Source organism: Lissotriton helveticus, chromosome 3_2 (assembly GCF_964261635.1).
Source record: "Lissotriton helveticus chromosome 3_2, aLisHel1.1, whole genome shotgun sequence".
Lineage (NCBI taxonomy): Eukaryota > Metazoa > Chordata > Amphibia > Caudata > Salamandridae > Lissotriton > Lissotriton helveticus.
Window position 1 is genome coordinate 192464115 of NC_136062.1, and position 23408 is coordinate 192487522.

The 23408-nt window shown below is 46.7% G+C and overlaps 1 protein-coding gene across 2 annotated transcripts in view; it reads left to right on the plus strand.

The window, feature by feature from the left end:
• Positions 1-23408, plus strand: part of BBS4 (Bardet-Biedl syndrome 4) — a 566073-nt gene that overhangs the window by 286088 nt on the left and 256577 nt on the right. For both annotated transcript variants that reach the window (XM_078685031.1, XM_078685032.1), the window contains exons 5-6: positions 1579-1690; positions 19875-19947. In XM_078685031.1, coding sequence (XP_078541157.1) covers positions 1579-1690; positions 19875-19947 — 185 coding nt within the window. The remainder of the gene's footprint in view (positions 1-1578; positions 1691-19874; positions 19948-23408) is intronic.

A 23408-nucleotide genomic window follows, 5' to 3' on the forward strand; every position in this document is an offset into this window, starting at 1 on the left:
AGTGCAGTTCTGAGCAGAGATTAGAACAGATAGTGGGGCAAATCAGCGACCACTACGGAGCTGTTATTTGAGATGGGGCCTGGGCAGCAGTCATCCATGGAGACACCATCTCTGCTAAAACTCTTCCTTAAATAAGTCCTAGGTGGAATGCAGAGGTACTTGTAGAAATGTATTTTTGGGTGTGTGTATTGAGCTGAAAGTGAGACTATAATGCAATGATTTAAAAGTGAGTATTCTATAGTAGTCGAAGACAAGAAAATGTATTGGTTCCGTATAAGAAACAAATCACCTTTTTTCATCGCTCTTTAATAAAGAAGAGAAAAAAAAGAAAACTCTGCCGGTGATGCCTCTCGTGTTACCTCGTAATGGGGCCATTACAACTTAATTCATTAGTCGTCTTCTGTCCATTCAGAAGTTTAGACATACACATAGTCTTCCAGGCCAGAATCATCACATCAACATATTACTTCTGGATGTTAAAAATCAGAATGTTCAATTTTTCTAAGGAGGATTCTGTACAAGCTCGAAAAGATTATTACATTTAAGACCTTTACAGATTCCAGTAGTTTTCAGTAATGATATAATTACAAATCTGATATTTATTTCAGCTGTGGATAAAACTGCTATGCTCCTCAAAAAAGTTTCCATTAATGCATATTTTGTCGCTCCCAGAAGTTAGTCTTATCAACTTCAGGCAGTATGCATTAGATTCTTTTTCCAGTTAGATACAAATATAGGTCAGGCCTCTGTGGAGTTTATTTAAATGAATTCTGTGCATTATGTAAATTACTTTAACATGTATTCGGCTAATCCCCTTACTTTCCCAGGTCCCAAGATGAGATTGTTTTTTTATTAATTGTTTAACAGAAAAGGACAATTAAATGACCTTGGTAGCCATCATAGATATATTCAATAAGTTCATAATCAAACTAACCCTCCCACCCACTGTGATTGAGACTTTCTATCTTGCTACTGAAATAAAATGGCTACTTTTGTGACTGCACTGTACTCTGGGATGCTGCAACAACCCCATAACATAAAGTGACAGTATTGAATCCCTTTTAAAGTGGAATCTAAAGTTTGTCTATACACGTTTCCTGTAATTTCTCCTTTTAGGTGAAAAGGTGGGTTTAATCCGGTTAATAGCTTAATAGACTTAATTTTCATTGCTGTTTTTTAGAAGCAACATTAAAAGGCTATCCTTGACAAGAACATGTAAAATCGAATTACTGTGGGAAGAGAATTTTCTTTATTGAAATACACATATCTGGGATCTTGCTCTCAACTAGGGATACTCTGTGTTTGTCAATTTAATGAAGATATAGATCTAGGGTTACAGCCAAGTAACTTTTCGTGACCAGCTGTCTTTCTCTGGGGGCTGACTTGCTTTTTGAGTGCAGTACTACTGGCAACTAAGTGACAGTAGTTGTTGGACTAGTATCTTCAAAGTAAACATGCAGCTAAATTAAGTGTATTATTTTCAAAAGGTTAATTACTCTAAGTATGTCTCCTGTATCTAGCAATCTAACTGTCAAGACTTGTTTGACTACATGTATGGGTTTTTCTTGTATTTGTTAGCGCTGATATTCCGCTTGGAAGGGAAGATTCAGGAATCGCTGGAACTTTTCCAGACTTGTGCAATTCTCAATCCCCAGAGCTGTGACAACTTGAAGCAAGTGGCTCGATCGCTGTAAGTGCTTTCCTTTTGCCATTAACGAGACTAATACATTTTCTGGCATGTCCTAGTTAAACTATTCCTCTATAAAGCTTCATCAACTAATTCCATGATTTAGTTTGAGTCCTTTCTTTGTATTGTTAAACGTTTAAGAATTCATTAAAATTATAGGTAAACTTCACCTTTCCTAGAAGTGAATCACATCACTACAGGTAAAATTGACACAAGATTGGTTCATCTTGTACACACTTGTAAAGAACAATCTGAATGCATCCTTACATGGGTAAACAGAGGGAAAGTATTTAGAGTAGTATGATATTGGATAGTATGCTAGGCAAGCAGGTACCAACCACAAACCACTCTGACACCAACATAGTGCGTACCAAGCAAGTTGTACAAATGACAGTTGCGAAAAGAAGATGGCTGTTTTATCAAAGATGACAATTTGATTTGTGACTCGGACCATACTACTTTTAATGTTTGAAACACTCTACACGGAATTCACAAGGCATCTTGCTGGGGGATTTCCACTTCAAGATTATTTCTTTTGATGGATACTTGTAACCACAGATTCCTCATTGTTAGTATATCATGCACCAGACTGGATCTGGATTATCAATGACAATTGCTCCCACACACGGTACATGGCAAACTGACATCAGATTCTTTCTTTCCGCCTCCTTTCTATCCCGATCTGGAGCATTCCTCCTAACTTCGTTAATTGCACTGATGCCAAATTCCAATGATAAACAGCTGCCAGGCATAATATATCATTCCCCAACGCAACATGTTCCAGACCACGGTTCGGTTCGAGAGCAGGAAGAAAATGTCAGTCTCTGATCTGCACAATATTTGTTTGTGACGCCTAGGTTCCATCACGATTTGAAGTTGTGTGCCAGATGTACCTGCCAGAACATGCCTGAAGTTGGTCAGGAAAGGGAAACTCTACATTATGAAACATAGGAAGAGTTTGCATGTTAGTCAGTGATCCTACTCCAAATAACTGGGCCATTTCCGCACCAAGTTTTGATCTCGATCCATGACTTCGGGTAAGTCTAAGTCACACCATAAGTGTAAGAAGGCTACGAGGGATTTGTCCTCTTCTTGCCACTCCAGAATAGGCAAAAAGCCAAGCACTATACTTTCAAAATGCCCAACTCCTCAGTTGTTTAGTGACTCCAGATATATTCCGAGGCTGGTTTTGGCATGCCTTTTGGACCCTGTGTCATTGTCGACACCACCGCACCTAGAGGTCTTTATAGAGGCTGTTCTTCCAGTCGCTGCCTGCTTCCTCTGCAGTGTCTTCTGGTACCATGGATTCTCGGGGACCACCAGTCGCACTTCCACTGCCAGGTCCTTCCGCAGCACTGACCCCAGAGGACCCTCCTCCCGCTTCCTTGCCAGTGCCAGCCACAGTTTGGCCCATTAGGTCAAGCTGGTCCTGGACGCACTGGTGCTGGCCTCGATGACGGACCAAGAGCAAACTAAATCACCAAAGCGCAGCCTCTCCTTTTTAGACCAGTACTGTATGGCTGTGAGGGCCTTTTCCGCTATTTTATTTAATGTAGTTCAGGGTCTTCAGAACATACAATGCATTGAAGAGGCAACAACTTGCTCTCCCCTCACTGTAGTGATTCTGGATCATGTGTGAATTTGCAAATTCTAGTGGGTTGGACTATTATTCTGAGACTGAATTAGAATATCTGTGGGAGAGTAGGGTCTACTTCCTATGGTCACCCCCACTTTTTGCTTTGCTTTACTGGTTTTCGATTTAGATGTGGCTGTAAGCCTGCTAATCAGACCCACAGCCCAGATGCACTCTCTCTAAATTTAAACCATGTACTCTAGGTACATACACAATTGGGAATTAGTTCACCTTGTCAGCCCTTGTAGAAGTGTACCCTAGGTACTCAGGGCATAAGTGTAACCAAAGCCTACCAGGGGCTGCTGCATGTATTATGCCACCCCTGGCTGGCCACACAAATAGACACAACTGACTGATCACTCAGCTGGGGCAAGGTTGTGTAATCACCCCTTGCTTAGGTATAGTATTCCTATACCTACCTATATATAGACACATAGTAACCTATAAGTCACTCCTATGGCAGGCCTTAACAATCCTGGAGGCAGAGTGCTTTGTTAAGTGTGAAATGGTGCTCTAGCATGAGCTGAGCCTGTCTGCAGCTTTCGGAACCATGTCCTTATAGCTGTTCTATGATACTGCCATACCATATACTCTTAAGTCCATTATGAACCACGCGGTTAAATGCTAACTTTGGTTTGGCTTTATCCAAACATGTCGTGTAAGGTGTCATACGCTTTGGAATACTACCCCCTCGCCAATTCTGGCGACGGGGGTAGCATTCCACCCTTCTAGAGGGAGAAAACATGTTATTGCTGACTATCCCGGTTAAAGTTAACCAGAGCCCCAGCGTCACAAAATGGACGCTGCTGCCACAGACACAAGTCTGACCTCTTGCTGCTGGGAGTCCTTCCAGTCACGGAGGTTTGGACAATAGGTTTCCTGCCTGGAGAGGTGCGAGCACCACCCCAGACAGGACTTTGTGTATTGGGACAGGTAGGGCTGAATAGATTGAGACACTGCCTGGAGCACCCTAGGTGCTCCATGCATACCCCGGTTCAAACCGGTTGCTGGTGCACTCCAGCCCCAGCTCTGGCACGAAACTGGACAAAGGAGAGGGGGTGTAACCACCCCCCTTCCTGGTCCCACCCATAGGAGGGACCTAGAAAGTAATCCAGCCCCTTTTAGTTGTATAAAGGTAGGAGCTGAGTCCTGAGACTTTAGATTAATCCTGAATCGAAACTTGACACTAAACTCTGGACCTTCGACATTCTGCAGAAACTGAAGACTGAAGAATCTCCCTTGTGACCAAGGAGTGACCACCCTGGGCAACCAGGCACCATCCAGCAAATCAACGGCTTGCTTTGTCGACGCTCCCGCCAGGACCCGAGCACAGAGCCTGACAAGACACAGACTTCCAGACCTCTCTGACCCTCTCTTCACGACTGCAGCATAGCTGAGATCCGTGGAGGCGTCGAGACACGTGGGACCGGACCCCTTGAAAAGCCTGTAACTTGCTAACTGTGCAGCTCCTGAGGCATCCTCGAAGCTGTGAACTGGGGACTGAGAAACCCCGAATCTGAGCTCCACCTGCACCGAAGATCAGCCCTCCACACTCCACGAGTTCTGCGTGGGGCCCTTCTGCTTGTGTTCTGTTTGACGTGTTGTCCGGTTGCTGGCCCCTTGGCTAGTAGCCTCTGTGACGACAATCCTTTTGACCTACATCGCTGGTCTGGTTGCTCCAGACTGGCCCTTGCTTCCCTGCAAAAGAGAAGCACCCCAGACCTTGCTGGTCTGCACCAGAAGTCTTTGTTGTATCCTGCGTGGGTTGCCTTTGCCAAGGCCTGTTGACTCCAATCCGGCAGTCAACCCCTCCATCTGCGAGAACCTTCGTGGGACAGCTCCTCTCCAGCACCTAGTCGTCCTCGACGCCTCCTGGTCCGCGGGGCTGCAAAGACAAGCTTCAAGAAAGCACCTGATTGCTCCTCGACGTCGTCTGGTTGCTTCCTGGTTCCACCCGGTCACTGGCTAGTGACCCAGACTCTGTCCCCTCTGCTTTCAGGTCCTCCTCATCTTAGATCCACCCTTGGATCCACCCGTACATCTTCCTCCTGGTCGCCTGCAGCATCTTTCTTCACAGGCTCCATAGGCTTCAATGGCGAAACCCGACACATCTTCACACCTATGCACCCGCCGTCCGTGGGTGAGGTAACGCGAGTACTTCGGTGCTCCCAAGGGTATTAACTATCCAAGTGTCTAGGTTTTTAGTTGTTTCCTCCTAGCTAAACCGGAAGTGTCCTAAATCCTTCTAAATCTAACTTCTAAGTTCCCATTGACTTTACATTGACTCTCGCGTGTGTGTAAAGACACTGCACGCGCCGCCTGTGGGCCTCCTACTTCTAAACTAAGGTTCAGATAGTGTAGCCCCAGCAATTCCCTAGGCCCTAGGCCTCTCCTTGTCTCGTGACGTGGTACTTATACCACTTTCTTAATATATGGTTTGCTTCGCCCCTAGGGTCTAACTGTAAATTGTGCGACTTAACGTATTCTGACTAAGTAACTTATGTGCTTTGGTCTCTGATCTCATAAAGAGTTCAGAGGAGTGTGTTAGTAAATAAATACATATATATTTTATATATATCCTGTGTGGTGTCCTTTCATTTGGTATTCAAGCGGTTACATATGGTAAAACAGCTGGCTTTACATGCCCTCAAGAGTCTTTCAGCCTAAGAATGTTCTGTCCACGCTACCACTAGGATAGCTGGTCTATAAGGTTGACTTACAACCATCACCATAAGGGTTGTTTGGACTGGTGCAAGGTGCTCACTAGAATATTGAACATCATATACCAGCCCAACTTCTCACAATATCCACCAGGTTTACCTAAAGAGGAAAGTGCTTCTTTGTGGTGGTTGTCTGCAAGGCAGCTTAATTTACTTGATTGTTACTTGATGTACATCTCGCCACAGTTGAAGCAAAAGCAGTCTTGATGAAAATCTTACAGCCTTGGCCTGCTGCATCAAAGCCCTTTCTGCCTTCATGAGGCCATAACAGATGTTTTAATGGCTGTCAGTCCTCCGAGTGCTAGACAAAATATGACAGTCAGTGGTGATCCAGGCTTACTGACCCAGTACCCAACCCCAAAAACTTGGTGGTTTCAGCTTCCACACCTAATAGGTTTCCTTCTGCACTGCCATATATGATCAGTCAAAGCACATTGACACTTTGGGAAAAATGGTGTTCCCACCAGATTGGTCCTTATGTTCTCAAACACTGTGACCTGGTTCAATGACATGGGCAATGAGATCTTTTATGGTTGGGACAATGAGATCTTGTCAGCTGCCCCTGAAGAGTTCAGGAACGTCCTTGCCTAAACAATTCAGGACGGACAGAACGCTTTGAAGTATATCTTGAGGGCTCACCTCACAACAGCAGACTGTGTGGGCCAAGTGATGGGCACCAGTGTCTTCATAAGGGATAATGCCTCATTGTGAGATACTGTTTTTTTGGTGATATTCGGACATCTGTAATGGACATGCCCTTCAATTAATCCAGGTAGTTTCACCAACAATACAGAAAATAATTCAGAGGCTACTCGCGGTGTCCAGCACATAAACAACAGTGAATCCGGAACCATTTCACCACCAGCCCCCAGACTTTTTGCAGCTCCAGAGGATGTGGTGGTGGCTGTGGTTATGTGGACCACCAAGGGCAGCACTCTTCCTCCTCATCCGCCATAGAGGCTTCGAAGCCTCCAAGTTTGACTTTCCCTTGTAGGACCATGCATAGGTAGTGGTGGGCAAAGTTTGATTTTCCCTGCCCAGCAGAGAATCGATCACTTCCGATCTGTGGTTGCTTCAAATTGTTTAAAAAGGATATACCCTACCAGTTTTAGCACCCCTCCTTGTATACCCCCATTCCTACTCCAGTTTTAGTGGATCATATTGCCATACGTTTGCAGAAGGTCAAGTAGTCAAGGGGACCGAAATCAGGAAAGGGACAGTTGTTACCCTGCTAGTGCCCGGTGCCCAAAAAGGATGGAAAGCCCAGGCCGATTTCGGCTCTTTGTCTCCTGAATGCCAGCCTAGGCAATTTCTGCCCTGTACCTGGGGAATTTAATATATCCTTGGACTTGTAGGAGGTGTACCTTGATGTGCCCTTATTGTAATCCTTTTGATGCCACTGTTGGTTCGTGATGGGGTCAGAGCGTTTCCAATTTCCCATTTTACACTTCAGCCTCACCTTCGTTCCTTCTTGTGTTTGTGAAGGTGTTTTTTTTTTTTTTTTTTTGTTTTTAATTTTTCAAAAACCTTTATTTGCATCAAAGTGAAGACACAGCCAGAGTGCCTACAACCCTGGGGCCGGCGGCGGGCATCTATCGTATTGCAGATTCCTTCAGTGATTACACAGCCCATCAGCCGACAACCCTGAGGACCGGCAGCAATGCAAATTCAAATATACATAATTCCAGCTGCGTCATCGAAAATCCGAGACTGCAAGTACTGCCATTTGAGACCAGGATGAAAGTACACATATACTTGGCAGCTCCGTAATCTGCCCTAGTAAGGTATCATAACTTGGCAAAAGATACCGTACAGACTATGCCAGAGTTAGACGCAGCATAACCTAAACTCCCCCCTCCCCCCAGTTCACGCACACAGCGCCACGTCCAGGCTAGACATTGTAGAAACAGTTTTGAAAAAATCAGGTGTATCTGTATACAAGTATACCCATGCATCGTAATGTCACGCACTTCACTTTAATATCCACCACTCGTGACTGGGTCCTTCCCCAAGGCTCCACTGCTTGCCTCGGTAGACAAGGCAGGGAGGCCGTGTCCGCTGCTCAGTCCACCACTCAAACACACTTGCTCAGCCCCTCCAGATTCATTTCTAGTATGTGGTGACCCCCTCATCAGTATCTATTCCTCCATTGCCACCGCTGGATTCATTTGGGTCACCTCAGCGTCAACTTCCGAAGCAGTGTCCCCCCCTCGAGTGGCGTTAGTTAAATAAGATTGATACAATCCCCAGAAATTTTTTGGGCGACTCATGGGAGGTAAGTGCTCACTATAGTGTTCAGTTTGTGTACAACAATAAAGCATGTCGCGGGCCCAACGGGCAACACTGGGGAGCGGTCCTCTAATCCAACAGAGAGCTACCACTCTTCGTGCCATTAACATGCCCATGTCCGTTAATCCCCAGATTGCAACCGGGAGTCCCCGAGAGTGACCAATGAGCGCCAGTGCCGGGTCCAGAGTTAGCTCCTCATCCAGGATCCTACTCATTTCGGTAAAGATCTCCACCCAATATGTCTGCACTCTCGGGCAACTCCAGGCTAAGTGCAAGAAATCAGCCAGTGGAGCGTGGCACCTCTCGCAGACTGGAGTAGGCCGGAGACAATATCTGTGCAGCCTCTCAGGGGTATAATATACCCTTTGGAGGAATTTGAAATGTATTAATCTGTGCTTCCCATTTAAGGAGATCCTTTTAGTGTTGACACAGCAGTATTGCTACATATCATCGTCTATAGTCATTTCCAAATCCCTCTGCTATGCCATCCTAGCCTTGACAAACTGATGCTCCTCCTGTATCAATGCATTCTTATATAAATTTGTCACTAATTTACAAGGAGGCTCTGTTTTAATGATGTATGTCAGCTCCGGAACCTCCGGGGGTTCCGCCAAGCCAGGACCCAGCAAGTCTAGAAAAGCACTGCGCACTCTATGATACTGGAATCGGTGCATGAGTGTGCAGACCTCTCCCTCACCCTTCAATTGCTCCCAGGTTTTAACCTTGCCATCACTGAAGAAATCCCCAGCGAGGTGGATGGGGGGTAGCCACACCGTCCAGTCCACGGGCATATGCGGCGAGTACAGCAGCACCATCCCTCGCCGGGAGAGTAGCGCATGCCACGTGTGGTTAGTGGATGTGAGGGAGTCAAGAATCCCAGTTATGCGGTCTAATGGTTGGAAGACCATGGCCGGGATGGCCAATGGCTTCGCAAACAGTCTTTCCAAGGTTACATGCGGAATGCGCTGATCGCCATGCAACCACGTGTGTAGATGCGACGCCTGCGCCACCCGGTAGTAAAGTTCCAAGTTAGGGGCACCGAGGCCCCCCTTGGTGTATGTGAGTGTGAGGGTCGTCTATTTTACTCTGGGCTGTATGCCTGCCCAGGCAAGATGAACCATTAGTTGTGTCAAGCGTTGGAAGAATGACTTGGACAGGACAATCGGGATGGCACTGAAAAGGAACAGAAGTCTCGGCAAGACCACCATCTTCATTATGGCAATGCGCCCCATCAGGGAAAGAGGAAGCTTGCTCCAGGTTGCAACATCGTCTTCCAGTTTGCTCACCACTACTTTGTATATCTCCCTAAGGAGAAGCTCCGAGTCAGTGTGTAGGCGGACTCCTAGATATCTGTCCATTGAAGAGGGTAGTCCATGTCAAATTTATGAGAAACTGGCGTTAGGGGGAAGGCCAATGACTTAGACCAGTTTACCCTTAGGCCCGAAAGGGCTCCATAGTAGACAACTTCTCTAAGCACCGGTGAGAGATTATTTTCGGGGTTGTGTACATATAACAGAGTGTCGTCCGCGTACATGGAGATGATTATTTTGTACGTAGGGAGGCGGACACCTCTGTCACCGTAATATTCTCTCAGAGCGCACGCCAGTGGTTCCGCCGCCAGCGCGTACAACAATCGGGAGAGAGGGAAGCCCTGTCTAGTGCCTCTACAAATAGCAAAGGAGTCAGTCACCAGGTTACCAATTCGCACCCTGGCCGAGGGCTTGTTGTAAAGTGCCCCTATCATTTGGAGAAACGGTTCGCCCAGTCCCATCCGCTGCAGGACTTGCCTCAGGAAGAGCCACTCTATGGAGTCGTACGCCTTCTCCATGTCCAGGAACACGGCGATGGCCTTCGTATCCTGTTTGACATGCTGCATTGTGCCCAGACCGGTACGGATATTGTAAGTTAAATTCCGGCTAGGTATGAAACCTGCCTGCTCTGGTGCGACCAGGTCAGGGGCCAACAGTACCAGGCCAGTTGCCAACACCTTAGCATAGAGTTTAGTGTCTACATTTAACAAAGATAGCGGCCTATAGGAACCACACTCATCATGTGTCTTACCCGGTTTCGGTATCGTGACAAGCAATGCCTCCCTCATGGATTGAGGCATGCTGCCCTCCACACAGATATCATCAACGAGTGCAGACAAGTGGGGAAGAAGTTGCTCCTGAAAAGCTTTGTAAAATTCCACCGATAGAGACCGTCCACTCCCGGGGTACTTCCAGTGCGCATGGATGCTAGGGCCTCTAATATTTCCTCCTTCTCTATGGGGAGCATTAGGAATTCTCTGTGCATGTTAGAGAGCATAGGCAGGTCTATATGCTCCAGGTAGTTCCTAATCTCATCCGTGTGGCCACCACTCTTTGAAGCGTAGAGGTCCGAGTAATAGTTCCGGAAGGTATTTGCTATCTCTTGTTCGTCAGTGGTGGCACGGTCGTGAGAAGTCTTCAGCTCAGTTACCTGCGACCTCCCTCTTCTGCCCTTCAGGAGTCTAGCAAGGACAGAGCCAGGCCTCTCACCCTCACCATAGGAGCGTGCGGTTGCATATTTACCCATATGCTTAACCTCCCTGTCTGCCTCCTCGTGGTATTCCGCCAAGAGGGACTTTGTCGTCGGAGATGGTTGTACTGGGGTCCCTCAGTTGTCGCCCCTCTAGTGTCTGCAGTTGTCTTTCTAACTCTGAAAGCCTCTGTCTGATGGACCTTAGCACGCTAGAGTGCTTGGACATGGCTACTCCTCGGAAATATACCTTGAAGGCTTCCCAGACCGTTTGAAAACTATCCACCGATCCCACGTTGGTCTCAAAGAAGACCTCTATAGCCTCCACCAGTTCACCTCTGAACACTGGGTCGAGGAGCGAGAATGGCGGGAAGTGCCACGTAAAGGGGGGAATCGCCATCTTGGGGGTGTCTAGTACCAGCAGCAGTGGTGAGTGATCCAAAAGTGTGCGCGGTAGGACCTTGCAGTCCCTAACACGGCTCATCACCGTGGAGGAAGTTAGCCAATAGTCAATCCTAGTGTGAATGTCATAGTAGGCCGAGTAGTGGGTATACCCCCCCTTCGTCGGGTGTCTGTACCTCCATACGTCCTCCATGCCTAAGCTTATGAGCAGTGTGCTTAGCAGTTGTGCCGCGGCAGATGGTTTGCGATGTGGGCCTGCAGATCTGTCCAGATCTGGGTTTAGTACTAAATTAAGGTCACCACCCCAAAGGATTTGTGCAGTGCTGTGAGTGCGAAAAATATCTGCAACAGATTGGAAAAAGTCTGGGGAGTCATAGTTCGGACCATAGACGTTGACCACAATAAGGTCCACTCCAGGGCCTTTGCAGCGCGCAACCACATAGCGACCCTCCGTGTCCACCCTTAGGGAGGTTAATGTGAGCTTGGATTTTGGGTTCACCCAGATAAGGACCCCTCTAGCATGAGTCGTAAAACCCGCAGCTATAGTGCTACCGTCCATGCATCTGCTGCGCAGCATCCCGCTCATGAGTGGCAAATGGGTCTCCTGTAGGAGGGCTATGTCCACGTGGAGACGATTTAAGTAGTTCATCACTTTCTGCAGCTTGCGGAAGTCATTCAGCCCCCTCACATTCCACGTCAGAGCTTTAAGCGTCATAGGGGAGGAATCGCCCCCTGTTTTAGGTGTGCCCAGTGGCGGCATAGGTGATGCAGTGTATGATTGTGCAGTATTCGTGTAAGTCCAGCCTGACCAGTGTACGGAATCTGTGTGCAAGAGCCACCCCCCCATACCACATTAACACAACAAACAAGTCTCCCCCCCACCCACAGTCGACCCTCCAAAAACTGGGCCGTGCAGATCCCCCTCCCCCCCCTCCCAACCCGCAACTCTAACATGGTAGTCTCAATAGAGACAAATCAGGTGGTATGCACGCGGGGGCCAAGGTTGCCAGGCACCAACTAGGAGTGCGAACGCGCACTACTCCGGGACCTCCCTTTCCCCCACCCGCAACAGTCTATATTGTGCATCAGTGAGGTTACTTCGACCCCCAGTAGGACTGTAAAGTTCCTCAGGACCTAAGAATGGGCTCCACAGGGGCCATGTACCACCGCAACTGAGCATCAGCAATGTTAAGACAGAGGTATATGGAGGTGGCTGGTGGGGATCACCAAGTCTGCAAAGTGTCTGATCCCAGCGCAGTTAAATGTGAAAAGGACAACCGTAAGGCAGAGCAGCCCAAAGGCCGGCGGCAACACCCGCCCCGGACCTCAGAATCCAAACCTTACCAAGTCAATCAGTCATCCGGCATTTTGCAGCTACTCACGCTCCTCTAGCAGCTCACTACCCTCCGCCTCTTCCGCAGGCACGTTTGCCTCCTTGCTCTTCTCTTTGGACCAGGTCTTTAAGGCTTGGTTCAATGCTCTAGGGTCAGTGAACAGATGTGAGTGTCCATGCCGTTTCACACAGAGTATTGCAGGATAGAGCATGGCATAGTGAAGTCCGAGGTCTCGCAGCTGGCGCTTTAGTGGGGCAAAGTGTTTGCGGGCTTCCTGCACTTTGGCGGTTAAGTCAGGGTAGAGTGATATCTCCGAACCCTCATATTGTAGAGTTTTTCTTTCCCTCGCTTGTCTCAGAGCTGCGGCCCTGTCCCTGTAATTAAGCAGCTTAGCTATGATGGGGCGCGGTGGGGCACCCGGGCGCGGGCCCAGGGAGCGATGGGCGCGCTCCACCTCAAACATCGAGGAAAAAGCGTCGGCTCCAAGCAGGGTGGTCAGCAGCTTTTCAATGTAGAGCTCCATATTGCCAGTTTGTGTCGTTTCCGGCAGGCCCGTTATTCGGAGGTTACAACGACGGGAGCGGGCTTCCAAATCTTCCGTTTTATCCTGCAACGCCTGCATCATCTTGTCTAATCTCTTTTGGTCAGTGCCTAACTCCGTCTGCGCCTCCTCTGCCTCAGTTAGCCTCCTCTCTGACATGTCCAGGCGCTCTGCGTGCTTATCAATGCGCTCTGCCATTCTGTCCATTCTGTAGTTCAGGGCGTCCAGCTTTGACCCCAGCGACGACATGCTACTTTGCAGGCCTTTTTCCATCGCTAAGTGCATGTTCTTGATCTCTGCACCCCCTGTCGTGTCCTCATCCTCCTGCTCGGCGTTCTTGTCCGCACCCGAATGAACATAAATATTAATTGCTTGTGTGGGTTATTGATTATCTATGTAAATGGATTTCTGAATCGCAGTACAGGTTCACTGATGAGTTTAGCTGCTGCATTCGGTCAGCAGAGAAAAAAGATGATTATTTGAGATCTGGAGCGCCGGTGCTCAAAGGTGAGCTTGCTCTGCGTCTTGTCGCCCTTGCCCATTTTCCCGCGTCACTATCCACACACCGGGCGCTCCGGCGCGGTTAGTGCTTCTCCAATTCCTGGTCAGGATCTTCAACGGGGGTTGGGGAAGGTTGACAACTGCATTCAATTGTATATCTGGTCAAGAGAAGGCACCCCGTCACAGTACCAATCTCTCGCAGACCTTCGCGACAAGGCCAGCAATCAGGGACGAGCAATTGGAAGCAGCCCCGGTCCCACAGTCCACTCAGGTCGCTGTCGAAGCCGGCCCCCGCAGTGGCTATTTCTTCCGTAGGATCTTCCACGAGACGCTGATAAAGACAGGCACCCCGCGTAGGCAACCAGAGGCACCCAGGTTGCTACGTGCCCCTCTATCACTGTAGTGGATGCCCCCCCCAGGCCAACACTCCAGGGTGCGGCAGGTTCACAAGGAGGGGCGGAACAGCTCCACGTGTGGTCACAACGACGATGCAGGGCAATGGCCAGGACCCGTGGGGCCAAGTGGTCTCGTGGGGCCTGCAGTCGCAGTGTCTAACAAGGCCCAGGTGCGCAATCAGAGGCAGTCCAACTCCAGCAATCGTGACGAATAGTGTCGCCCCGTGAAGCAGGGGGTCTGTCGCGCTGTACCTCGGCGATCCCGGGGGGGTCACCTCTTCCCCTCGGCCCTGGTGATGATCGGTGCTCCACGAAGCACCGCGGTGTCAGGTGCGCTTTTTCCAACTAGCTGCTAGGCCCCAGCCGCCTCTCCAAGTTTGGGGGGGGGGGGCGCTCAGCGGTGTCGAGTAGGTCGGGGCCCCGGTCAGTCTTCTGGACGACGACGTACGTACCGTGATGTCGCCCGGGCAGTGCAGGCACTCTAGGCCGCTGCTTCTGGGCCTTCCGCCTCGCCGCTACGCAGTGTCAGGGGGATGCCCATGCACCGCACCAAACAGCTGTTGAGACGGTTCGTTAGGAAGCACTTTTCCTCGCCTCAACTGTGGTCCGCGTGGAGGACTTGATTCGCCTCAAAGATGCAGGATAATTTCAGGATTGTTTAATAGCGGGCAGGAGCTACGGGACTATGTGGCCATCTTCGCTGCCGGCAAGCTCCTCTGACGACTGACTGCTCAAGGCGGGTGCGCCGCAGTCAGTTGCAGACAATTTCTAAAAAACGTTTGCCCTTCTTTTATCTCTAGAGTTTTTCATTCGCAAATTGAAGTTCTGTCTGATGCAGACACAGTGGATTCCCTTCATAGGATGACAAAGTGGCATTCAAAGTATTCCCACCCCAGCAACGTGTCCAGCACATTTAGGATATGATCTTCATGTTTCAGGTTCAGTGTCTGGTCTTGTGAGGTTGCTACTGAGGTGGATTGAAATACTTGCCTCATTCTTTGTCTTGTTACTGTGTGTTTGATTGATGACACTTGTGGGCCTTACACCTGGACTGTCTGTCGGACAACATTTATACCTGAAAGGAGGCAGTCCTGGACTTTTGGTCATGGTAACTGAACACCAACTTGTCATGTTGCAGTGTATTCTTCCTACTGTAGCTAGAGATCACAATTGTGATGGTTGCATCATCTGTGTGTTGGAACGGTCACCTAGAAGGGGTGGAATGAGGAGTATGTGGTCCCCAGTGTAACTGATGCTTCATATCAAACGATCATCTGGGATTTGTAGAGCGCAGCTAATCACCCATGTGGGTATCCAGGCGCTAGGATCCTGTTGTGGTTAGTCGAACAGACAATCATATCGACCTCCTGGAGATTTGCACCATGTGCTGGCTTTATAAGCCGTTTTCTCATCCATCAAGGGCAATCTCTGTACAGCTCCTGATGGAATGACCACCATGTGGTATTGCAACAAGAGGGGCGGTGAGTATTGCCCCAGTATTGGAACTTTCATAGATTCCCATGCTTTTGTATCATTCCCCGTCGTCGGAATGGGAGTCTCGGTAATAAAAAATACCATAGTAGTAGGTACAAAAGAGAAAGGAAAGGCCTAGGCCTCATTCCCTTTTGTAACATATCAGCCTCTTTTTGTAAAAGAGACCAAATTCTAGGCGTCAGCCAATCAGAAGAGCCTCACCCCTGGAACCTTCCTGAAGGAACCTCAGAGCCTCAGATTTTCTACCGCACGTTGTGCTAGGGAGTCTCCATTGAGCTCTGCTCTATTTCCAACACTTTCAAGTAGATTTCTACAGTTTTTTCTTCAGTTTTACTTCAGGAATCTCTCCTTTTCTTCAGTATGTCTGAAGTTGAGAAAAAGAAAGCCCTTTTCAAGCCCTGTTCCACCTGTGGAAAGAAAAGGCTGTTTGTGGAGGACAAACACAAGGATTGCATTTACTGCCTTTATCCGGATCACAAGGCAGAGGACTGCAAAATTTGCCGCACTCTCTCCACCAAGACCTTGAGAGATCGTGCTGGAAGACTACTTACATGGCTACAGAGGCAGAAGGAGAGGAAACATGGAGTTTCCAGTGATGAGGATGAATCGTCTTCATTTGCTTCCTCCAAAAGGTCAGTGAAAAGGGGTAGAGGTTCCCCATCTTCCTCTGTTGGGCGCCCCTCAAAGGCTTCTAAAAAGACCCCCAGAGAGTCTGATAGCCGGGGTTCAGGAAGTTCCCCCCACCGCAGTGGGAAGGATAAGGCAGAACTGGTTTCGCCTCATAAGGGTGAGAAGACAGACCCAGCCTTCAAAAAACCCGGTATGAAAAAAAAACGGTATGTGGTATTGCTACAAGAGGGGCGGTGAGTAGTCTTGAAGCTTGTGCCAGGTAGCACTGTGCCTTTGGAGATGACTGAAACGTTGGGATCATTTCCAGGGTAGCCAATCATCTGACTGCCCAGTGTACACCAGGGTGAACAGAATATAGCATGTTACAAGGCATGCTTTTACTACGCGGTGGGGAGCAACGCAGTCGTTAACGACCACGTTGTTAAAATGCAATGCCATTACTGTGCAAGTCATTACATCGACTTGCAGTAGAAGGATCTGTAACATTAGGAATGTATAGTTTACTATTCCAGCTCCAGTCTACGCAACAGTAGGGAAGGTCTTGGAATAGTAAAATATACTATTCCTTATGTTAGAGTGCCATCTACTGCAAGTCGATGTAATGACCTCGCGTTGTAACAACGTGGTCGTTGTAAAGGCATAAGGTTGTTTCCCGGGTGGGCTAGCTCGTCAGATGTCTGCTGGCAGACCACAAGAATTATTTTGTGTTTGATCTTTTCTTTAAATATAATTCAATATATATATTTCATCACAGAGAAGTAAACATATGTATCACATACATCCTGCATTCATCCCTCTATCCATACATACATATCATACACAAGTTTGAATTGTTCATATTAATCAATTGTTTGTACATGCCTGATGCACAGTGATTTCCACTGTAAGAAAAACATTTCATCTTATATCAAACTGATAGAAAAATGTTGTTGATTTTGTAAAATATAGGTGAAAAAAAACATGCAAACGTCCTATGAAATAATGTAATTAACGGGTGGTTTTCATATAATTTCTTCTACGTGCGTTTCGGCAGAACCTGCCTTCTTCAGGAATGCCACCTCAAATTGACTTCTCACATTATATAGGTTGCAGTTTGCTGATGTTCACAGAACAGGAATGAAATGGACCTGCTATCGTTCTTTCTTGTATGGGCTTATGTGTCCAAGCGAAACTTTGTTGCTCTGTGCTTGGCGGAATGTGTCTCCAAATGGCTGTTGAGGTATCTTTCTAGTTAAAAATGATGAGTCCCTAAGGTTGTTTGCTGCTCCGTGTTAGGTGGGCTGGGCCTCCAAATGGCTATTAAAATTATGTAAATCCCACGTTGAGGAGGTAATGATGATGGGTAACCAGTACACCGAGTGCCCGCTGTGCTAGCCCGCCACAAAAGCTCCCTGCAGGAACACGGCATCGGGACCTGATTCCGTGTTTCTGGTGGACTCTGCGTTTTTTAATGTAGTGCTATTGTATCTATTCTAAAGGTGAGGAATGTGTTCTGTGGCTAAAGGTATTCTGCAGAAGAATAAGTTCCTTACATGAGTCTTTCTGGTGGATACTCTGTTCTAGCGCAGATTCCTCACAGCCCTCCCTCCTCTCCTTCTGTGGCCCTCCCTCCTTTCCTTCTGTGGCCCTCCCTCCTTCTGTGGCGTGGACTCTTGTACTTGTTACAATCGTCTTAAATTAGTTTTGGCACACTGTGACCTCTCATATCTCATGATTATTCTGCAACTGAGGACATAAGGGAGTGTAAAACAAGAACTGGCGCTTGTGTGCTGGGATGGGGCCTGAAATGGTCCCAGAGCTTTGACTGCGCCCAAGCCCTTTGCAGAAGTCCGACGGTGCCACCTACCGGCGTAGGGAGCAATTACTGCAGAAAATTTAGATCCGGTCTGATGTATGGAATTATTCCTAGGGTGAGGAATCTGCACTTGAAATCTTCTCCAGAAATAGTAATCCCAAAGGTAAGTAAAAGAATGAGTGGAACTTCTGGAGCGCACGTTCGCTGAGGCATCAAGGCGCTAGGGACCACAAAAGAAACTATTAACTAGGCTGCACCACCAAGGGCAAATTCAGATAAATACACGCTTAACCCGTTCACTTTTGCTTTTCCGATTTTATTAGAGAACAGATAAAGGAGGGGTTTCCATGCCTGCAAGTATTTGTTCTAGGAACCTTAAATGGCAAACTTGAGTAGAGCGAATCGATTTGTAGGAACACGAAAGATTTTTTTTTTAGCTCAAAGTTCAGAGGAATGTTCATGTACTTTCTAATACAAAATGACCACAGTTTTTAACAAGGTCTGTTTTTTATTGACAGCCAATGACACTTGCATAGAATATACAACATTTGTGACCTACTTGCTTGTGGAGTTTATTACTTGCTGGTTGGTGCGTTTGAGCGACTGCAGGTCATGTGAGAGTGTATCAGAGGCGGCTAAAGGGATGGCTTTACCATAATATAGCCTTGACTGGAGCAAGGGTTTAACAATGGTTACACGATGGACAGAGCCGATTACAGGCAGCAGCAGTAGTAAAATCAGAAGTTTTAGTTACAAGAAACAGAATTCAGAGACTTTAGTCAGCTGCGTTTTTAATGATAGTTTAGCATCAGTCAGCGCTCTCCAGTGACGCACTGGCAGGGAAGGGGCAGGCAAATTGTCCATACGCTCTGCCCAACTACACGGGGCAAATTATGTTAATTGGAAGGGTACCAGTAGGATCTCCGTCTTCTCTGGATTTAAATTAATAAAGTAGGCAGCCATCCAGCAGCGTATGATGGATAAGGAGCTAGACAACCGGGATTGTCCATCCGGGCAGACAACACAACTTTTGACAACGGAAAGATCAGATGGGAGTAGTTTCTGCACACAAGATAGAAAGTGTTCAACACCGAAAGCAATTTTGCGAAAGGTGGCTTGTAAATCTTAAATAGGGTGGGCAGTACAACAGAATCCTGAGCTACATGGCAAATGAGAGTTTTTACTGTTGCACGGTGTGGCAAGATAGCCAAAATGTATTTACGTTCTGACAAACAAATGTAAACCACTGTACTGCTTTACTGGCAATCCCTATGTTAGCCAGCCTTGAGACCATGATAGTATGATCGCTGGTGTCCAAGGCGACTGACAAATCGATTGACAAGTCCAACAGGACTAAGGTGCCCGCGCCAACTTGATCCACAATTAAACGTAGAACTAATGACTCACTACCGCATGTTACTTGTTACAAAAGTAACTTGTTCTTTTCAGTTGGGCTGCTGTAACACGTCATTTTTTCCTGATTTTGAAAATTCCTTTGACATCTCTTACCACCAAGTATAAAACCTTAAAGAAAAGTTGCGTGAGCACAGCTAGGATGAGATTAATCCTCGTTGATGCATTTTGCAGGTAAAGTAGGATTTAAACAGCAATACAGAAAGTGAGCCGCCAGCATGTCATCTGTCTTCCATGTTTTCAGCACTGATGGACTAGCAAGTCTCTCTGCAATACAAACTCTGATTGTCTGAGGTATGTAGGGGACACGTTCCTAGGTAGCTTTAATTCCCCAATGTAAGACAGTCCACCTGTGTCTGTAAAAGAGTTTGCTTTGTGTGCTGAGGTCTTTGAGTGTGGGCATGGAAAACGTTTGTTTTATAGTGTGGCAGGGGAAATACCGAGGCCATAGATGCAGCCTACTCTCTTTCTGCCATCCTCGAAGTATGATTGGGTAGTACTTATTCGATGAGTCTCATATAGCATTTGCTTTTATTCTCAGGTTCTTGCTGGGGAAGCACAAAGCAGCCATTGAAGTGTACAATGAAGCTGCCAGACTGAACCAGAAGGACTGGGTGAGTGCACGAACTTTAGTTATACTCTCTACCCCCATGGAAAGTGCATCTCTGCCTGTCGAGCACTCAAAAGACCTCTCTGCCAACTCATCCCAGTGCTCGATGAACTCCTCTCACAGTCCCCACGTGCCTTGTCCCTGTAGTTGATGGGTGAGCGCTACTATTTGTTTGCTAAGAATCCCAACATAGGACATTGCACAGTGCCCCATAAAGGAGGATCTCGAAGGTCAAACATAATTTTCCGCATCGAAAAACATTACACATTAATTGATGTACACCTGTTTCTGAGTACTCCTAGTTTTGGCAGATGAAGACCAGATGCTCACTGAGATTAAGTGAATTGCTCCGAGTAAAACAATATCACTCAAGTATGGAAGCAGTGATCCCAGCCTTGGTCGCTTAGCAAATGTCTCACTGTCTTTTTATGGTGTGAGTTTTTGCCTACGAGTTAGCTGTTTTTATCTTCCATGTACAATTGTAAAATTCTGAGCATATCCGTTCTTTATGCGCCATATACTTGTCTAAGCACTGCTGTCCCTGCCCTTATATCCTGTGCTGGCACTCCTGGTATTTGAACACACCGATGAAATGCTGTCCTCGTAGGAACGATAGCCTTGTTCTAACATTCTAAAAGTATGTTAAAATCCGTGTGCTCACAGAAAAGGGATCATTAAACCATCAGATGATAACTTTTAGCTTCGCATCAGGCTAACACCGAAGCCAGAGTTTCTGAAGCACCTTGCCTGCATTAAGCTGTACAAAACCAGAAACACATGTGATGTTCTTTTCATCCTTAAAAGAAGCCCTGGGTACATAGTAACCAACACTGGAGCATTATTCACTCACATTCCCAAATGTATCCAGAAACACTCAAAGTGTGATCCTAGTGTGATCCTAAAGACTCACCAGTGCCACAGGCACAGATATCGGACTTCACTAAGTGTGATTTAGAGTGTGCACCAAAAGCCCTCACTTTTGGGTCACCTGAAGTACAACAGTTTTGGACATAGACCAGTCTACCTGGCCATGAAATAATCTAGTTGTAATCTTACAGCCTTTGAACCTTTGTGCCCAAAGTTCCCTGGGGTGTTTGAAGTGACGTTTTGAACCCTTGTATGACGACTCTGCATTCAGACTAGAAAAGGATTTCACTGGTTCTTCTTTTGAATGGGAGTTGACTCCACTGGAAAGTTTTTTTAAATAAAATTGCAGGGAGAATGCTCCTGTATTTTGCTTGCAACATTGCCAGATTTGACCTACTCGAGCAACAGAGGCAATGGCTAGACCATATTTGTCCATCTCTCTCTACACAGAACATTCTCTTCCAGGAGATACTCATCAATAGTCATAAGCAGCGTGGGGACCCCGGAGCATTATCAAAATATATATAATGCATATATTTCTAAAATACACACATGTATATAAATATGCAGCCCCAAAATAATTTTAGGTTCAAATATGACAACATTGCTTTGTATTTTTCATTTGTAACATGTAAATCATATAAAGTAGCATTTCAATGACACAAAGAAAAGTACCTCAACTTGTTTTTGAACAGAGCCTTTATTTTCAAAGAAAAAGGCGTTCTACGCTTCCTATTTTTCTCATGGAGCTCCAGCATCTCGTATGGCTACGGCTGGTTCCATGGGTCTAATTCCTCTGCCTGTCACCAGGGTCACCAGATTTGTTAGTTCCACTAAAACCAGCATGCCTTTATATTCCAGCACCCAGTGGCAGCTCATAATGTTTACAAATAGTGGATTGGGCACCAACTCACTTCCACCTGCAAGCGCGCACACAGATTCACACCCACTCATCCTCAAGCACATTTACTCATACCCATCTATGACAAGTGCATATACTCGCATTCCCAAGCACATATATGCACACGCTTGCACACACACATCCACCCGTGCATATATACAAACACAAAATCAGAGCTCCACCGCTATAGAACGAACATACACATATAAATATTTATAGCTCAATAAAGCGCAAAATGTGAAGTTTATCTTCTTTATTCTTTCTTTTGCAACACGCAACAGCCAACGCATTTCATCCTATAACATAGGACTTCTTCAGGGCATTGAGCAGTCAAAAACGACTAAAAAGTCAATGATTCGATAGTCGCCTATTCTCAGCATCCGGTTTGAAGATTGAAAGAATGGTCCATGTAATAATCCGGGCCTGACTTCATTTCGTCCAATGTCCAATATTAGTAGGTTAATGAGTGACTTATGTGGTGTGATGGCCATAACTTAATTTGAACTATGCTGGTATATTTAACACCTACATGTTCTTATGGGGAGACTCTTCGCACTAGCTGTCAACTTCTTAATAAACGTTCAAGCCGGCATGATATATCTACCTCCTTCTCCCGCCCGCAATTTGGACAGGGAGCATTTTTGGAGGTCTGCACCCAAGATATTTCAAAACTCTGATTTTTGTTGGTGATTGTTTGTGATTGGTGCCGCAAGTGTTTGTATCTGGTCCCCTGTCCATAGTTTTGTTTTTCACATGTGCATATATATATATATATACACATTCATACATATATGTACACATCCAAACTTCCAAATAACACTTACCGGGCCGCAGCGGTAACTGCACTGGATCAGCAGATGGGAGGAGGGAGAAGCACAAAGTCACTGGAAGGTGCCGGAGGCTTCAGAGAAGAAAGGGAAAAAGAGAAGCTCCCACCCCTCTTCTCATTACAGTGATGGTATGTAATTTCTGTTACTAGTAGGGCATCAACTCAAAAGTGCACACATGCTCTCATCTTCCCACCCACAAGCACACTCACTGTCCATTCACAAGTGCACATACTCACACACTATATATATAGACAGGGACACACACTCACTCACTCACTCACTCACTCCCTCACTCACTCACTCACTCACTCACTCCCTCATTGACAGGCAGTCAGCCCTGGGCACTTCAGTGCTTAAACATGGGGCTGCTCTCATGAGAGGGAGGACCTCCCAGTGCTTTGCCGGGCTGAAGAGGTCCTTGCCTCCAGGCTGTAAAATCTTCAGCCTGGCAAAACTTGGCCCAGACTGCCAGGCGCCTGCCCATTAGTGCATGTAAAGTACCTGGCTCCTGACCCGGACATGGAGAGTGACTGTGTATCGCTCCGCATTTTCAAGTAATATAGAATCTCCCACACGGTGGCTCAAACACGGTAGAGCAAAACATAAAACGCAACAGTACCTAGAAAAGGGTTTTACTTTACAAAATGCAAAGACTCTCTTTTCAGAATAAGGTTTGGGGTTTTATTTATGCAAAGCTCTCTAACAGAAAGGCTTTCCCACATGTCAAATGAACCACATTCAAATATATATAGAGATATATATTTATATGCAAGCAATAATAACACACTTGGTAAATGTAACAGTTAAATGCATGGATAATAAAATGAAATACTAACAGCAAATAATATGAGATAAAACTCAAGCAAA